This window comes from Pteropus vampyrus, unplaced genomic scaffold, assembly GCF_000151845.1.
Source record: "Pteropus vampyrus isolate Shadow unplaced genomic scaffold, Pvam_2.0 Scaffold336, whole genome shotgun sequence".
Lineage (NCBI taxonomy): Eukaryota > Metazoa > Chordata > Mammalia > Chiroptera > Pteropodidae > Pteropus > Pteropus vampyrus.
Window position 1 is genome coordinate 2,100,586 of NW_011889117.1, and position 18,157 is coordinate 2,118,742.

Here is an 18,157-nt window from a genome sequence, read left to right on the forward strand (position 1 = left end):
AATTCTCTGCCCTTCATTCCTTACCACACTCTGTCACTGGTTAGCCTTTAATTAGATACAGCCTTGTTTTGCTGGCCAGTGGTTTATGCATTTAACCCAGGGACTGTGTCTGATTTATTTGTCAGCCCTATGTCATCCCCAGCAGGGCAGGGTACACAGCTTAGGTACAAGAAAATACTAGTTGGTACGTGCTGTGTGTGTGTGTGTGTGTGTGTGTTTAGTGCATATTTATGGTCTGTGGATCTTGAGGGATCTACAATGTGACTGAATGCATATATTTTATGTAGCCATTCATTTAGCCAAATGACATTTATTGTGTTTGTGGGTGTGCAGTTGTGGGTGTGAACACTGTGAGTGTGTTATGTATATTATACAGGCATTTGGGGCATCTCTATGATGTGCGTATTTTGTGTGCATGGGGACATAAGAACTGTCGATATCATGTGTCATGTCTGTGCAAAAACACAATCTTAAGAGTCAGAGACACACGGCTCCTACTCTGCCATTTACTTAGACCTGATTCCAAGCAAGTTATCCAACTTTCTGGGCCTCAGCTTCCACATTTATAAAATAGAGAAGATAACACCTAAGATCCTAGAATTGTATATCTACTAGAGGGCTACCTTGTAGGATGTTGTGAAGATAAAGGATGAGAAGTAACCATGTGACGTGCCCAACACAGTGGCAAATGACATTATGGGTTCCATTTTCCCATGTATGTGTGTATGTGTGTGTGTGTGTGTAAGCAAGCATCCTGAGCCCAGGGAGTATCTAAACTGGGCTTCTAGACACCCTCTCCTCCCCACGCATCCCCTGCCTGATCTCCCACCCAGAGCAAACCTAGTCTCAGCAGATGGAGGAGGAATGTTTCTCTGCAGGGAGCAAGACTAGGACTCAAAGCGGCTTCGGAGCAGCTTGAACTTGGACTTGTTGTACTTAGTGATGAGGTCCAGTTTGCTGTGGCCCAAGGTCAACCGTTTCTCATCCCCAGATGGTCCATTGCTACTGCCATTGTGCTGGCCACCTGTGGGGCCCCCAGGAAGGCCAGGCTCAGTTCCCTGCCTGGCACCCTGCAATTGATGATACTTGGTGATGAGGTCCAGCTTGCTGTGGCCCAGAGTCAGCCGCTTCTCATCCTCAGAGCCCACTCCAGGCTTGCGGGCAGGGCCTGGTCCAGGGAGACCATTGGGCCCAGGCCCCTCACCCCGGAATGGGCCAAACTTTGTGATGAGGTCCAGCTGGCTGTGGCCCAGGGTCTGCCGTCGCTCATCTGGACTCTGCTTGCCAGCCCTGGCTGAGGACTTGGCTTCAGGGGACGCTCTGGAGCCCCTAGCCATGGGGTGCTGTATCAAGAGGTCCAGTTGGCCATGGCTGTGGTTTGAAGACAGTCTCTTGTCCTCTGGGGTCCTATCGCCAGGTCTGGGAGAACCTGACTCAGGGGCACCCCCAGCACTCTGGGCCCGGGGCAGGAGATCCAACTGGTTGTATCTCTGGTTTGAGGACAACTTCCTGTCCCCTGAGGTCTGTTCTCTAGGCCAAAGGGAGCCTGAGTTGGGAGTAACCCCAGAATCAGGGCCTCCTGCTTCTCGGGCTCTGGGGAAGGGGGCGAGGAGATCCACCTGGCCATGGCTCTGACTCAGAGACACCTTCTTCTCCTCCACTGTCTCTAGGGCTGTGCCATGTACCCAGCGGCCTTGTGGGGGGCTAGGTTCCTGGCTTCCTGGGAGCTCATTCTCTGGGAGCCGGGACAGGACTGGGACACCCCGGGGGAAGGAGAGGAAGGGGCGTGGGGGAGCAAGCAGAGGTGACCCTACTGTCCGGGTCAAGGGGCTGTTTCTGTTGTGGTTAAGGGCAGGGGAAGACTGGGACCATGGGGATGCCCCCAACTTGCCCAGGTTGGCCCTGTAGGGTCCTGGTGGGGAGCCATGGTTAGGATCTGACAGCTGACGTTGCAGGAAGGGTTGGCCACTGGCCTCACGACGAGCAGGGCCTGGGGATGAGGACCCCATACCCGTGTCACTGCGGCCACCGCCTCCTGGTAGAGTGAGGTAGGAAGAACAGCCCATGAGAGGGGAGCACTTGATGCTGCTGAGGCTGGTGCTGGATGGTGATGAGGACATAGGACTTAGGATACCAGGCCTGAAGGCCCGGGCCACTGGGGGAGGGCACAGTGCCCTGGGATCCTCACCGCCGCAGAAGCCCTCCACAGGCTGTGACTCAGCATACAGACAGCGGAACTCCCGGTCAAAGTCTTCCACGATGCATCCCCTCAGCTGCAGGACCATGCTAGTGTGGGCCTGGCTGCAAAGCCAGGTGAAGCTGGAGGCAGAGGGTCAGGGTCAGGAGGCAAATTGTAGGACCCTGGGGCTAGGCAGGTGTCACAACCAGAAGATCATACCAAGACAACTCTACCACCATGAGGGCCAAATGAGGGGCAGACCTCTGAGTCCAGAGTCTGTGCAAGTCCTAGCCAGCTTAGTGGACTTGGACACATGGTTTTCCATCACAGGATCTTAACTTCCCCGCCTGTAAAATGGACCAGGGCAAGTTCCCTGAAGTCCCTCCAGTTCCAAAGTGCAACTGTTATATCCTGTGCCAATGGCATTAAAGTCCTCCCACAGAGCTAGCACCTCCAAGTCCCAGCCTGGGCCTGTCTCGCTACCCACACTGTCCACTGAGCCCCCTGCACAATGCCTGGCACGGGGCAGCTGCTCAGTTCATATTGGAAAAGGGATGAATGAAGGAAAGTTCAAAGCTGCCAGATCTCAGGTGCCTTTGTCAGCCAGTGGCCCAGCCCCAGGCCCCTCTCCCCTCCATCCCACTTGCTCACCTGTAGCTGCCCGCCACCACCTGCTCACAGTCGATGATGACGAACTTCTCCAAGGCCTGCCCGGTGAAGCGGCGGCCTGCCTTGCTGCAGTATGTGTCCCCACAGGTGCTTCGCACACGCATGTTCTGGACCAAGAAGGGATGAAGGTTGGGGGCTGACTTTGAGAAAATGAGACTCAAGCCATGTCTAAAGCCCATGGGGTGTCTGAGCCTTAAACAGCTAAGGGAATCCACTTCCCCATTCCTGTTGACCCCCAATGCTCACTGACCCCCAACTGACTCTTCTGCCCTTTCTGACTCCCCACCCCACCCCCTGGTTACAGCCTCTGTCCCTTACTGACCGGCAGGTGCCCTCCATTGAGGTCCATCTTGTAGCACATCTCCAGGAAGTGCCTCAGGTGCTCCTGAGCCAGGAGAAGGTAAACGGGGACACCACGCCTACTAGAGGCCTCCATGAGGTCACATAGGAGCTCCATGTCAGTGAATATGTCCATCACCACAGCTACCACCTGAGGGAGGGAGGGGAAGCTCAGCCTTGCCAGGGGCACTGCCCAGCCCAGGGGTAGGGGCTGGATCCCAGGAAAAGAGCACTGGACGGAAAATCAGGCCAGAGCCAGCAAAAAAACTGGGAAGGATTTTTAGCGATGACCTAGCCCAGGGGGTCTTAACTTAGACACAAGGTGGTTTCACTGTCTTAAAGTCCTTTGTGTGCATTTTTTTTCCCCTAAGGACTGTCTTAAAGTCCTTTGTGTGCGTTTTTTTTTTTTCATAAGATTCTCAAAGATGTCTGTGGATCAACTGTACTAGTCTAACGCTCCACTCTACATATGAGGAAACTGAGGCCCAGAAGGGGGAAAGAGTCAGAAGCAGAACCCAGACCCCAATTCCCAGTCTAGGTCCTCACTCACTCTCCCCACTAGCTCTGGCCCAGGGACTGTCTGAGGCTCCCTTCTCAAGGATCAGAGTGCAAGCCAGTTACTGGGGTCTTCAACGCCCTTTGCCAGACCTGCCTCAGTCCCTGTGAAGCTACAGAGATATGTGTGACATCTTATACCCAGAGACTCCCTCACTTCCACCAATGCCACATGGTACCAGGTTTTCTGCTCAGTGGAGGGGCTGGTGCCTGTGGCCTCCCTCATAACGGGCTGCCTCAAAGAAGCTCTGAAAAATCCCTGGCACCGCCAAGCCCCCACGTGTCCCTTCCCATTGCATATATCTGCTGTGAGAACCTTCTCTCCTAGTCCAGGCTGAGAGGGAGGAGGCACAGAGCAAAGCCCTCCAACTGGAGCCACACAGAACTGGGTTCAAACCTGCTACTGCTAGTGATACAGCCTTGGGTGAGTTGCTTCACCTCTGGAAGCCTCGACCTACTCATCAGCTAATGGAAATAATGACAGCTACATCTCAGAATGAAATGTGAAAATACTCAACACACAACAGAAGCTTAATAAATATTCCTTTCCTGCTGCCTCCTTAACAACAAGGACATGGGGTGGAAGGGGAAGGAAGCCCTTCCTGAGGTCACTCAGTCAGTGACAGCCCAGAGCGGAAGCCTGGCTTCTGGCCCAGAGGTGGAAGGTCTAGATAGGGGTGAGGAGGCAAGGCTCTGGGGGATGCCCTAGTCCATGGCACAGGCCTGGCCAGGAGTAGAGAGAACAAGAACAGGCAGAAAAGATCAGAGAAGCAGGGGTGACGACAGCAGCCACAGCACACTAATAACTCCATTCCCGGTGCCAATTAGGCCTGGTCCTCCCCTGCCTGGGGTGCAGGTAGGTCTTCCAGGCTGGCTCATGCTGGTGGGATCTCAGCATCTTGGCTCCCGCTCTCTGCGGCAGGCACCCTCTGGGCTGCTTCCCCAGACAGGGACACTGAAGCCAACCTACCTCAAATCCTGCCTGGGGTCATCTGCTTCATTCTCCTGTCTCCTGAGTCAGAGGTCTCCTTTGGGCCCAGCTAGAGATACAGTGCACAAGGGGCGAGGGGCAGATGGGGACATGCACCAGGTGGCAGGGCTGTGCCTAGGGCCCAGGGCCTGAGTCAGGACCACTTCTTGTCTCCCCGAGCCCGGAGCTCTTCACCAACTGAGTGGACCTTCCTGAGCAAGCCCCAGACCCTCTCTGGCCTCAGTTTTGTTCTGTGTAAGTCAAAAGGTGGCTCAGATGTTCACCAAGGTTGAGGTTCTTAGTTTGGGAATCATAAACCTTTTTGAGAATCTGATGAAGGCCACAGACCCTCTCCCAAGAAAGAAGCAGAGAGGATCCCCCACTGCAATATGGACAATTTGCATGCATTTTCAGGGTGTTCGTGGAGTCCCTGAAGGCCACCCACTATTCCCTGCTTATCCATAATGTCGAGTGCCAAGGGGTTACCAAGGTAAATAAAACACTTGCACTGTCTAAGAGCCTGTGATCTGATAGAGGGCAGAAGTTCTAGTCCCAGTGCTGCCCCTAAGCTGCTGTATGTCCGTGGGCTTGTCCCTTCCCTTCCCTGGCCTGTTTTCCATATCTGTGAAATGAATATCTGGAGAGGTGAGGGCCTTACCGTGCGTGCCTGACTAAAGAGGAAACGCAGAAGGTCTTTGATGTTCTTGGTCTTGTCCCGTTGGAAGTGAACCACAGCCTGGGTGGGGCCGAAGCCCGTGGCCTGTGGAACCTCAGGCCAGCCCAAGTCCAGGTCTGGGGGTTCTGTGTCAGAGGCCATGGGAAAGTAAGTGCCCGAAGTGACTTCGGAGATCAGGCTGAGGCGGTCGGGCCCTGAGGCCTCCAGTCCCTGGGCCGCGCCAAGCTCAGGACCCCCATGCACATGGCTGGTCATGTAGTCCACATCCAGGGCGCTCAAGAAGGGCAGTTCCCGCTCCTCAGAGATGACTTGAAGGTAGGCAGCCTCGCCCCGCTCCAGAAGGGCATCGGTTGCCAGCCGGGCAGCCTCGCTGTGCTGAAGCACCAGTGGTGAGCTCTCCCGCCACCAAGGCCGCTTCAGCTCCTCCACCCTGCCCCGCAGGGATCCTGCCATACCCTGGGCTCCCGGACTCCCAGGCCTTAGGCCTCCAAACATGCCTGTCCACCTGGCTGCTATCACCCTCCAACGGTCTCCATGGCCTCTGTCCTGGGCTGGCTACAGCAGGAAGAAGATACCAGCAAACCCGTCTCCTGCCTGTCCACCCCGTGTGTGACGGGGCCCCCAACACGTTGCCGCCCTAAGTCAGAGAGCTAAGCTCCGCCTCATTGCCCCTGGCTTCTGGAACCTGTCAGGTCAGCCCCACCTGTCTGCCTGCTGTTAGGACTTGCCCTCCAAGGGGAAAGTCAGTGGTAGGCCCTCAGCACACTCCTGCCCTCATCTCTCTCCCGCCCCACCCTAGCATTGCCTCCCCCATCCTCACCAGGCTCCTAGCAAATCCTAACCTCTCAGAGCCCCCATGAGGTTGTATTATGGTTCAGAGGGGCCCAGGCCTATGCATGGACGGACACACACACACACACACACACGTGCATATACTAGGGTGGATGAATGACTCAAGACACCAAGGTAAAGACATGAACACACAAGCAGACAGGCTGACTGACATACTGAGAGTTGACAAAGGCTGATATGTGCAGACTACACATTTTGATCACATTTCAACTGACCCAAACACTAATTCAAAGAATGTCCATACCCCAAACCTATCATGATGGATATTGCAAGCCTCAGCACACCTGCACACAGGCCCTAAATAAGAGCTAAAGGGAGTGTCACACAAAATTGCCAAGGACATCACCTATCTGTCCCCTTTCTAGGCCTCTTTTTGCTCCCATAATAGTCCTGCCATTCTCCACCTCCCTAACTGTGGCACTCACAGTCGCCTGTCCCACCCTCACCCAGTTCTGAGCCCATTCTGCAAGAGTCTAGAATAGCGGCTCTCACCCGAGAGTCCCCAAGAATGGCCAGGATGTGTTAAAATGCAGATCCCCAGGCTCCACCCACTTGAGTAGGCTTCTGGAACCTGCTTTTTTAACAGGTGCCCTTGGTGCATCTGGGGCAGTGGGCTGAGGCCCACCCCTGGAATGCTGTTCCAGATGGCTGCATTTCCAACACCTTCAACTCTGGAGAAGTTCTTTGTCCTGGTGGGGGCCAGACCACAGCCTTCCTCCTCTCCTCAGGAGCTGAGTATTAAATGGTTAGTGAGAAAGTTTCTTTCAGAGGCTAGGAGAAACACACTGCAAAGTCAGGAGGCAAAAAGGGCTGGCAGATTTCTTATCTCTGCTCTTAACAAGAGCCAAAGTCCCAGAGTCCTGAAGAGCATGGGTGGGAGGCATTGCTCTGGGGAAGGGAGGCGGGGGATCAGCAGGCAGCAGCTCGTTGGGGAAGCAGGGCAGGCAGAAGTGGTCACAATGGTGCACAGTGCCAGCCTGAGGGACCACCTTTCTATGGAGGGACAAGGTCCAATGGGGAGGGCCAGGAGAGCAGGAAATCTAACGCTGTGTCTCAAGACCCTGGTTAGTAATGATTGCAACTGGTTTATCTGTGATCATGTCCAGAGCACAGGTTCTTCTATGTCCACAGAACTTCATACAGGGTCCAACACATGCACAAGGGGCAGGAGGGAGATTTAGGGGCCCCCTATGTCCAGCTGGCCCCTGGGACCAAAGATGAATGGGAATGGGCTTTGTTTTTAAGTCGTCTAAAAGTGGGGGGACAAGGCCAAGGAACATTCCATCCCATCTCAGAGTTAGGGCCAGAAATTGGAGCACCAGGTGTTCAAGAGGCCCTTCCCTGGGGCTGGGGTGGTATGTGAGGGGCAGGGGTTTTAGTAAGCAGAGCCAGACTGTGGGAGGGTAATGAGCTGTGGGGGTAGCTGAGGTGGCAGGGCCTTCATTAGGGCCTTATCTCCAGATTTGTCTAAGGGGAGAACCAGGCCTTATCTGGGTTGAAGTAGTGCTCCTGGGCGGGGAGGTAGCCCTGTGTCTGTGTCGCTGAGTTCCTATGTTTATCCCTGAGTGTGGACATATCTACCTGATGGTATATATTTTGGGCTCGGTCTTTTTTAAACTTCTTTTTAATTGTGGTAAAATGCACATAACATCAAGTGTACCATCTTAACCATAATATAACATAAAGTTTACCATCTTAACTATGTATGTACAGTTCAGTGGCATTAAGTGGATTCACATTGTCGTGAGACCATCACCAACCACATCTATCTCCAGAACTCTTTTCCTCTTGCAAAACTACCCTTTAAACAACAGCTTCCCATTTCCTCCTCTTCCCATCCTGGTAACCACCTCTCTACTTTCTATTTCTATGAATTTGACTACTCTAGGTACCTCACGTAAGTGGAATCATACAGTATTTGTCCTTTTGTGACTGGCACATTTCACTTAGCTAATGTCCTCAAGGTTCAGTCATGTTGTAGCCTGTCTCAGAATTCTCTTCCTTTTTGAGGCTGAGTAATATTCCATTGTGTGTATATACCATGTTTATCTATTCACCCACTGATGAACACTTGGGTTATTTCTACCTTTTGACTGTTGTGAATAATGCTGCTTGAATATGGGTATACAAATTTGGCTCAGTATTTTGACACATTTTCCTCCATGCCCATGTTTATTAGATTCCATTTTTGTAAGTAAAAAACTACTGAATATTGGCAATTTCCTAAGGCTCAATTCAACATATATACCTATACCTGTGCAGAACTGTACCTGTGCATGTACGTACATGTACATACTGGATGTTTGTGCATCTGCTTGACTGCCTTTAAGTATCCAGCCACATGTCACTGTATATTTACCTGTGTGCACACCTGTGTATACGTACTTATGTGTGCATGTCTGGGTGTAGATCTATTTGTGTGTGTGAGCGCCTGGTCAGTGGTCTTTATCTCTAAATCTGGACTGCAAGGATGGGAAGACTGACTTGAAGGGATCCCCAACATCCTAATAATGAAAATGTGTAAATCAAATCAAATTCCCTAGGGCTGCAAGACTGGCAGGCCCTCCCTATGGGCTGAGTGGGTAAAGGGCAACAAGAGGGTAGATGGATCCTGGCCATGGGCCTGGGCCTAGGGGTAGGGACCCAGGGTGATGGGAGCCATATGGATAGCTAAGCCCAGACCCTAGCTGCAGTGTGTTGGGCACAGTCCCCTTAATAACTGTTATTAAGAGAAAGAAAAATATTTTCCTGTCCAGGAGGTGTGTCAGGCGCCTGCCTGGCATCATTCTGCCCTCCTGGGGGCCATTTAGCCTTGTCTTGAACAACTTGAGTGGCGCCTGAGCAGGTGACTGTCCTGCGGGGGTGGTGGGAGCAGAGGCTGGGCTGCAGCCCTCCAGGTACAGGATGCTCTCATGCCAACCCTGCTACACACCTTTAACGTGATACCTCTGGGTCAGGGCGTATTCCTGGGGAAAAGCAGCCAGGGCAAGTAAGAGAGCCAGAGTGTGCCCAAATCCCTTGAATCAAGGCAAAGTGACCCAAGATCCAGAGATATAGGGCCAAGTGGTAAAGATTCCCAGAGGTTGGCTCGAGCTGGACATTGAAGGATGAGAAATATTTCAAGACATGTAGAATGGCAAGCAGGGCGTTCCAGACTGGAGGACTAGAGGGTTAAGGGCATGCCCGGTGAAGGAAGTGGGGGCAGTGGTACAGGGAAAGAGCTGTCAGAAAGGCCCTCTAGAACCACACTCTGAAGAGGGCCTTGCTAAGGTGCTGGCTCTCATCATAAAGACGATGGCGCAGGTGTTGGCAAAATTCCTAGAGCAGTATTTTAGGGTAACTTAGGAAGCAGTCCCCCAGGGGAGAGTGGCCCAAAGTACCAGACTCCCAGAAACAACCCAGATGGGTGTGGTTCACTATCCTTGAGTACTGCAGAGGCCCTCAGGAGGTCACACTGGCTCTGGCACTTAAGGGGTGAGTTGAACAATCACAACTCTGACATAGTGGCTGAATCTGTAAAATGGGACCAGCACCACCTCCTTCACCGGGTTGTTGTGAGGAATAAATGGGCTACTCTGTCCAGTCACGGAGAGGAGTAGCAGCAGCTCAGTCCATGCTGAATTCCAGAGGTTTTCTGGCTGTGACAGGCAGGGGCTCGGCAAAGGCCTGAACAATAATGGAACAGCAACCAGGAGTGTCTCCTGGTCAGCCCCTGGCTCCTTCCAGACCAAAGGCTGGCCCTGTAGGTGAACATGCCTCCCAGGCTGTGTCAGTCGAGTGCAACTCTGAGACTGGGCCTCTCATCCTAGCTCACAGGAGGCAAGGTTCTCTCTCCACTCTACATACACAGACAAGCACTCATACCTCCCTCCAACACCTAGCACTCAGGACAACAAGGAATGAGAATTTTGGCGTTCTAATTCAGGAAGCTGTCTGGGTCTGGGTCTGGGTCTGTGACAATGGGGTCTCATCCTTTCCTTCACATCGTTCCTTCCATCCCCTCTATCTCTTCCCATCCAATGGTAGGAGACTTGTCCCCACTCCTCGTTTCCGTAAGGAGAGATTTCCCGCTCCATTCTCCAGAGGGGAAGTGTGAGAGGACCACTCCTGCTTCTCTTCTACCTCCAGTACCTGCTCCTTCCCAGTGGAGAGGGCATGGCTTGTCTGATGGGTGGGTAGGGGAGGAGCTGAGCTCAAATCATTCTGGGTTTCTCTCTTTTATTTCTCAAATCCTTCTGAACTTGGGCAGGGAAGAGAGAGATCTTATCTACTGACCTCTTAAGCCCACAACATTATTGATCCAGCTACCTTTCCTCTTCATCCCATCCCATTCCCTCCCCTCTTCCTCTGAGCATCCAATCCACCCTGCATGTATTTAATACCTACTGGAGGCCAGTATTTTGGTTCTGAAGGTGAGTAAGACTTGGTCTCTGCCCTGGAGGAACTCGGTTTAGTGGGAAAGGCAGACTCATAAATAATTATAAGCCACAGATTCAGCCAAGGTATAAACCAAGTGCTTGGGGTTTAGAGCTCATGACCCATTCTGGAACCTTAGAGGAACCATGTCCTTACCCCCACCTTCAACTAGGGTACAGCCCTGTGGCAGGCTTTTTCCCTGATGGTGACCAGAAGGTGAAAGAGCTATTTCTGGCCACAGGGAAAGAGAAAAAGAGGGAATGAGCAAGCCAGCACAAGCCTACGGGTTCTGTTTCCTGACTGTGAAACCTCATGTGAGCCTCTCAGGGCCTCAGCCTCCCACCCGTAAAGCGAGCCGGCTGGGCTGGGGGTCTCCAAGTCCCCTGTAGTGCTCACATTGTATTCTATCACTTTAGAGCATGAAGACTCTTCCTGGAAATTCCCCAGTCAATAGAGGGGAGGGGGGTATGGAACTTGGGCAGGGTCTGGGTCCTAAACTCACCAGTATGTCTCAAGGGAAGTCCCCTGGAAACCACAGAAAATTTGTGATGGGTAAGGTCAACACTGGGGCAGGGCTAAGTAGGTAGAGGATCACGGCCAGAGGCCTGAGGTTTGGCTTACCCCTACCTAAGGCCCAACCCAGGAGACGGGGTGGGCAAGACATGGTAGCATGCAGTGGGGAGAAGGCCAGATGTGGGCAGAACCAGGACAAGTACAGGAGGGCTGCTCCCAAGGGAAAAGTTCAAACACTTTGAGACTATCTGGTTCTCTCTGCCCACAAACCTGCCAGCTTCCCTCCTTCCCCCTTCACCCCAATGGCTGATAAACTCTAGATTCCTTCAGTGTCCAGACTAACATGAGCTCCCCCTTGCCTCTCAGCCCTCACCTCAGAAATCCCTTGTCCTCCATCTGTTCTCCAATGCTTGTTCTCAGGAAATGGTCCCCCCCACCCCTCTCTCTGCAAAGCCCAGCCCCAGTTCTCAAGACAAGACTTCCACTTGCAGAGGGATATAATAATAAAATAATAACAACAATGCCACCTAACATTCATGAAAGTTTCCTTCCACTAAGTAGTTTACATTTATTCAGACTCCTTCCCACTCTCCACATTTTAAGCTTTTTCCTGTGCTCAAGTGGCCTTAGTTTTTTACTGTGCTCAGGTGACCTTAGTTTTTGTTGTTATTTTTTACCCTGCTCTTTTAACTCTTGTCCCATTTTTTTCCATTTCTGCCCAGCTAGGCACCTCCCAAGACACCACAGCTGCCAACACACCCTGTCTTCTTAACCTTTAGCAACCTGTATTCTCTCAAAAATCCTGTTCCTGAAATAGTCTAAAGCCTTACCACACACCCACTTACTCCCTGGCCCCCGTCTGAAGTGTGCAGCACTGAAAGCCTCCTCCTAGCTTTCCTCTCCCCAGACTCTTCTCCAGATTTTCCCTCCTGCGCCAGTTCCTGCTCTTCCTACCACCCCCTGTAAATGCATTACCCTCTGCCTCCGGGAGCTCATCTAATTTTGTGATGTCAAGTGTCCCTTCTATACTCAAGACTAGACCAGTCCTTGGCCTCTGTCCTAATCATCCCAAGGTCTACTCCTGCCCTGTGCCCTTGCCCTTCCTGGGGATCTCTATCTTCAAAGTCTTCCACCAGACTGGCTCCCCATGCACGTACAACCAAGGTGCACCAAAAGCAACGGGGTCGGGCTCAGAAGACATGAGACTCTTCAGCTCTGCTGTGGGGTCACCTTTCACCAGTAAGTGGTTTCTTCTCGGTGGCTCTGTTGCCCTGTTGTATGATGTGGGCAAGCCTGCATCATAGGTCACTGTAATTAGCACTTGAAAAAAACACAACACATAGAGGATTCTTCTACGCTCCCTTCTTCTGCCAGACAGCCCCATCTCTCCATCTCCCAGCTAGAGGAGAGCTGAGATTTTTTTTCTCTGAAATGTCTCTGGGGCTTGAACTTCATTTAAATCCTACAATCACCACCCGGGCCCTCAAGCTTGGATGTCTAGAATCCCTTCCTGACTCATCCAATCCACCCTGCACACTGCTGTGCATCTTCACTCCCGTAAGGTCAGTCCTGTCCAAGAATGCAGGTGGCTCCCTGTCATCTGTCAAATGCAGCATTACCCAGGTTATCCCCGTCCACGGCCCCACCCACATCTCTGCAACCCTTTCTTCCCTTGGCAAACAGCTCAGCTGGTCCACTTGAGTTTGAAGACCTTCCTGTTCTGTGCCTTTTCCTGGGCAGCTCCTTGCTTCCTGTTCTTACCTGAAACTTGCCCATCCTGTATGTCCCAAATCCCTTCAAGGCTTTTCTAATTTCTAACCCCCTTGTTCTGGTTTTTCCTGTCCCTATGTGTATGCGCCCACACAACCCCATGTGGCTGGAATATTGCTTTAGGTTTCCTTTTACTTTTAAATTGTAGCACAACTGACCCTTTCCCCACCTGGTACTCTTTCTAGAACTAAAAGCATTGGACGTGGATGTTGGAACCACCCGAGGCTGCATGCAGTGCAAATGCAGGAAGCCCCCCTGAGCTTCAGTTTCCCTCAGTGGTAACATGAGCTTAACAACACTTACCTCACAGAATTGCCAGAGGATTAAATGAGATAAAAAATGAAAATACCAAGCAGTGTCTGGCACAAAACAATCGCAGAAAAGATATTGGCTGAATTGTGGCCTGAGCTTTTAATCTTAGCCTGATGTAAGAAATAGCATTTATGATTTTTAAAATTTTAGGCAAAAAGAAATCTTAGGGGTACTAGTCATTCATTGATCAGTATTTCTCATTTAAAACCCTTATAATATTTTTCTCCAAAGAGTGAGGAAAACATTTGTTTCTTCTGATGAATAAGTACACTTCCTTTTATGTAACAATGGGAACTACGTAACCTTAAGACTTTTCCCGCTCTGCCTCCCGCTGCCAGGAAGCTCAGCAAAGTTTTGTACTCAATTGCAGATTTCCTCACTGACCTGAAGGAGGCAGTGTGAGATGGACAGAGAGCAACAGCCCCGAGTTTGGGGAGACGTAGGCTGGGGCACTCCTGGCCCCTTGTTACCCTGGATAACCCACCTGACCTCTCTCATCCTTAGTCCCCTCACTTATGTAAAGGGGATAGGAATGATGAGGATAATATTTATTTATAGGACTGCTGTGATAATGCAATAAAAACACTTCATGAATTACCCTAAAAGTCATACGAAAGTTGGGATATTAGCAGCCTAGGTTTTCTAAGATGATGATTTTCCTTCTCTTTCCTCTCAATACTTGCATCTTAAGTTTAGTTTTGTTTTGCAGTTTTATTATAACTGTGTCTCTTAATTTGCTGTGATCCTTTCTGGAAGTATACATGAAAAAACTATTCCTAGAGAGCAATCTCCCCGAGGGCAAGAAATCATCTCCTTCTCTTGTTTTGTATAGTAACAATTCACAATAGAAAAAATATTTATTTAGCTAGAGAATGAATGTTTTGTTTCTACAGCAAAGGCCAAAGGAAGTACTTCCTACCAAATTGCTAAAATAAACTGAACTGTAGGTCAGACTAAGAGAAAGGGGCTTTTTTGTTGTTGTTGGGGTTGTAACTGATACTTGCTTTAGTCATTCATTCCTTCTTTTGTTTATCAAAGCTTACACTGATGCCTACTAGGAGCCAGGCACTCTATGGGCACTGGAGAAACAAAAGCGACTGGCCCAAACATAGTGCCCACGTTGAAGGAGCTCACAGTGCAGGATGGAAGGTGGGTGTAAAAATGGTTTCACCAGAGGATATCACCTGGGGCGGACAGGAGAGGAGGGTATTTGAGGACAGGTGGAATTTCTTTAGTCAGAAGAGGGAGGAAGAGGATCCAGGTAGAGGAAAAACATAGGGTGGTCTCCTCAGGTAACCCCAAGTGGTTCAGTTTGTTCAGGGAAGAAATAGGTTAGAGACTGACAAAAACAGGCAGGGGTCAAATTAAGATGAGCTTTGCAGCCTCCAAGGAGCCTGGATTTTATCTTGAATGGGAGGTGGGACATAGTCAATGAAAGATACTGACAGAAAGTAAGAGCTTTGGGACATCACATACATGATAAACGGATTTGGCTCTTTGAAACGCAGTTCTGTGTACAAGATGCATGCAATGTTTGATGGTTACTCATCTGTGGAGACAGGACATGACTCTGAGGCCAGGACCGTCTGCTGCTGAAGTATTCATATATGGCCCGTGTGAACACAGGCCAACTGGGATGTTGAGAAGGGGAGTCAAGTTCTGAACCAAAGCTGGACTAAAAGACCTCAAAAGTTCCTTCCAAATCGGAGATTCCATGATTCTAAAACAAGCCCAGTAGCTGAACTGGGATCTGTGGCTGGGAAGCTGCCGTGGGCAGCAAATGGGTTAAGCTCAAATAACTTTTATATATGAATTAATGTGCAGAGTTGGGAGCCAAAATCTGTTCCATTAATTTTTCCATCCATTCCAGGAGCAGTTAGGTACACACAGTAAAGTTTATTTTGGTGCATGGTATACTTCACTCCATTAAAAATAAATTAATCAGCAAATTCCTGCCTGGCTCAGCTCTGGTTTATGTAAATAGTGCCCAGCTGTAATGAGTTACAAGGTGTTATTATCTCACACACACAGAGGAGGCTTCACTCTAGAGCTCCGCTCGCAACAAAAGCATCTTAAATAAACTCAGAGAAGGCGGTTTGATTTGTAATGTTTTCACAGAAGTGGGATATACCTCACCCATATAGAGTTTCGTTATATGACTCATTTTATAGCAAGTTAAATGAAGGAAGTTTGATGGGGGGAAGGAGGGGCAATATAGTTCCCCGCCCCCTTTTTTCAATTTAAAGAAAATCTCCCAAGAGATGACCTATACTCAGAGGCAGGAGGGGACTGGTCCTCAAGTGCTCAGACCACAGCGGCTCTGCAGCATATGCTCCAGAAGCTGGGAAAGGCATAGAGAGCTGGGCATGGGGCTAGGTCTTAAAATGGTACAACTAAGCCAGGAAGAATGTTCTCTTCTCCCCAGTATCTCAGATAAGGGGAGAACTAAGAGAGGAAAGACAGCACGCTTCTCACCTGGGTCACTGGAGGGTGACAAAGGGACCTTTGTTCTTGAGGCCTCTTTCCAAATGACTTAGGATATGAGAAGCCCCTGGCCATCAGAGGCCTTGGGGGCCCCAAAGGACAGGGCCGGGCAGGCTGTGGCTTGGCGGGCCACAACTCCGTGAACTGGAGACAAAAGCAGCAGCAGAGACCCTCCTGATCCTTTCCTTGTCCCTGTCTCTGAGCTAAGGGTCCACCTCAGCTTATAGCATCCGCCACCTCAGATAAGTTTCTAAAAGACCCTGGAATAAAGAAGAGTCATGGCAGAGTTAAGTCTGTTTCTTTTAATGTCAAACTCAACCCATGGCTCAAAGCCAGGGGACAGAGCATGGTTACCAGTCTTGACTCAGCAGCATTACCAACTGCTCCTAGGCCACAGTGGGCCCTTGGTGGGGGTGTCCCCTTCCTAATCTACTCCATCCCTTCCGCAGCCTTTAGGGAAAGCTGTCAATCACAAGGTTGTTAGAGGGGGCTTGAGGAATGTGTACTGAGGAGCTCTTGTTCAGGGCTTCACTTGAGGAAGAGGACACCCCAGAAGAGCTTTTCCCAGCACTGCACTCCACCAGATCAGATTCCTGGGCATATTAAGAGGAAAATCAACACAAATGGGGCCAGGTATTTGACAGATACTGTTCATAGGTCAGTTCACGCCACTTTCTGCAGGGTCCTGGGCCAAACAGGCACCTCTCTGCTGGTGGTTCTTCAAAGCAAGCTGGCCAGCTGTTCAGAGCGACCAGACGGTCAAAGACCTTCATCGTTATAAATTGGAGAATGGGGCTTCAGGATGCTTTGAGGATTCTTCTCCACCAGAGGGCGCCAGCTCACCTCCCCTGTCAGAAGCAGATCCTCACCATTCATGGAGTCCAGGTACTGAATCTGCAACCAGGAGGGCAGAAAACAAAGGAAAGGGACAAGGCAGGACAGACATCAGGTGGCATAAGGAAACAGCCTTCTAAAAGAGAGGAAGAGGAGGGGCCATGAGGAAACTTCTGACCATCCTAGCTTCCAGGCTGGCGGCGGGCAGGGTTGGGGGTGTCTCTGATCTCCCAGATTTATTTCACTTGAGGTTTGGCAAAACGAGTCACTGGGGAAGCTCACTGGGAAGGCTTTAGGGAATTCCCCATCATGCCTTTAAACAGTTAGACACAAAAGCCCTGACTTTCTGGACTGAAAGAACTTTCTAGGGGGGATGTATTGGGGAGACACATCCTTGAGGTAGGGGTGTGTGTGTGTCCATTCAGAGTGGCAATGGAACCCAAGATGAGCCAAATGCCCTTCTGTGAGATGTTAAGTTTCCTTGTCTGAGAGAGGGGATAGTACTGTACACCCACAGGACGTGATTAAATGACAAGATTAAATTATAGAACATATGTACACTAGAACTTTTTTTTTTAACTATGCACATCTCTGCTGTCCTCTAGTGGTCCCTGACCCCAAGTTAGTTGGCCCGGACTCTGGTTAGTGGGCCCCAGCTTCATCCCTCTAGAATGGCTGGAGGAGTTTATCCCCCCAAACAGCTCTGTGGAGAGGGGACACCTGTGATGGAAGACAGGAATGGCTGCAAGGGAGGTGTGATCAAACAGTTCTGCAAGAAGCAGGTGACCTAATGAGTGGCTGTGTCTCAGGAGATAAAGGTGGTTTCTGGGAGGATTCCCCAGGCTGCTGCTAATAAGGAGAGCAGAAGAATGAGAAATGCTTTCAAGTAGCCAGGCAAAATTTAGGGTGAGCTGGATCAGAGCAAGAATCAGCACTGGATCCAGAAAAATGAAGGTCCATTTTGGGGTGAGAAGGCATTTGGGGGATAAGGGGAAGGGACAGGGGTCCAAAGGCCTCATCTTAGGCCTTGGATCATCTCCCCCTTCCAAGAATTCCTTCGCTCCTACTGTTTCATTCTCAGGCTGCTGACCCTCGAACTGAACCCCAGTCTCTCACATATACCTCAAGTCTACATTTCCACATGTCCTGCTGTTCTCCAGGGCAAGGAGATGAACTGACACATTATCTTCCCTAAAACCCACTCCTCTTTCCAACTGCTCCATTTAGTCCCTAAGGCCACCACCATGCCCATCTCCTGGGATAAAAATCTCAACATAAACATAACCTCTCACTGGGTCTTGGGCCATCTATCACACTAACTAGCAGCATGGTGCAGGATGAGTCTGCTCAGGACCCAGCTTCCCTGATCCTCTCCGTCAGACTTAGTCTTTCCTTTCTCTGGCCTTCCATAGCACTTTGTTCCTACCTGTATCACATCACAGCCTGACTTATTCCGGGGTTAGCCTTGTACCTGACTGGATTCCCTGCCAAACCAGGAGCTGGCTCCTTGAGGGCAGGACTAGGATTTATTAATCTTTGCTTTCTGAACAGAATGCCTGGCACAGTAGGTACTCAAAAGGTTTGTTGA

The 18,157-nt window shown here is 50.6% G+C and overlaps 2 protein-coding genes across 4 annotated transcripts in view; both read right to left on the reverse strand.

Moving 5' to 3' along the window:
* Positions 1-12: 12 nt before the first annotated feature.
* On the reverse strand, positions 13-6,198 carry FAM83C (family with sequence similarity 83 member C). Its single transcript, XM_011378319.2, has 4 exons — positions 5,371-6,198; positions 3,171-3,338; positions 2,831-2,955; positions 13-2,319 (listed from the first exon to the last, which is right to left on the reverse strand). The coding sequence occupies exons 1-4, from the start codon at positions 5,881-5,883 to the stop codon at positions 888-890; spliced, it is 2,238 nt and encodes a 745-aa protein (XP_011376621.1). The 5' UTR covers positions 5,884-6,198; the 3' UTR covers positions 13-887.
* Positions 6,199-15,127: 8,929 nt separating this feature from the next.
* LOC105304308 (ubiquinol-cytochrome-c reductase complex assembly factor 1) overlaps positions 15,128-18,157 on the reverse strand; it is an 86,974-nt gene continuing 83,944 nt past the window's right edge. For all 3 annotated transcript variants that reach the window (XM_023522239.1, XM_011378321.2, XM_011378320.2), the window contains one exon: positions 15,128-16,629. In XM_023522239.1, coding sequence (XP_023378007.1) covers positions 16,495-16,629 — 135 coding nt within the window. In that variant the 3' untranslated portion in view covers positions 15,128-16,494. The remainder of the gene's footprint in view (positions 16,630-18,157) is intronic.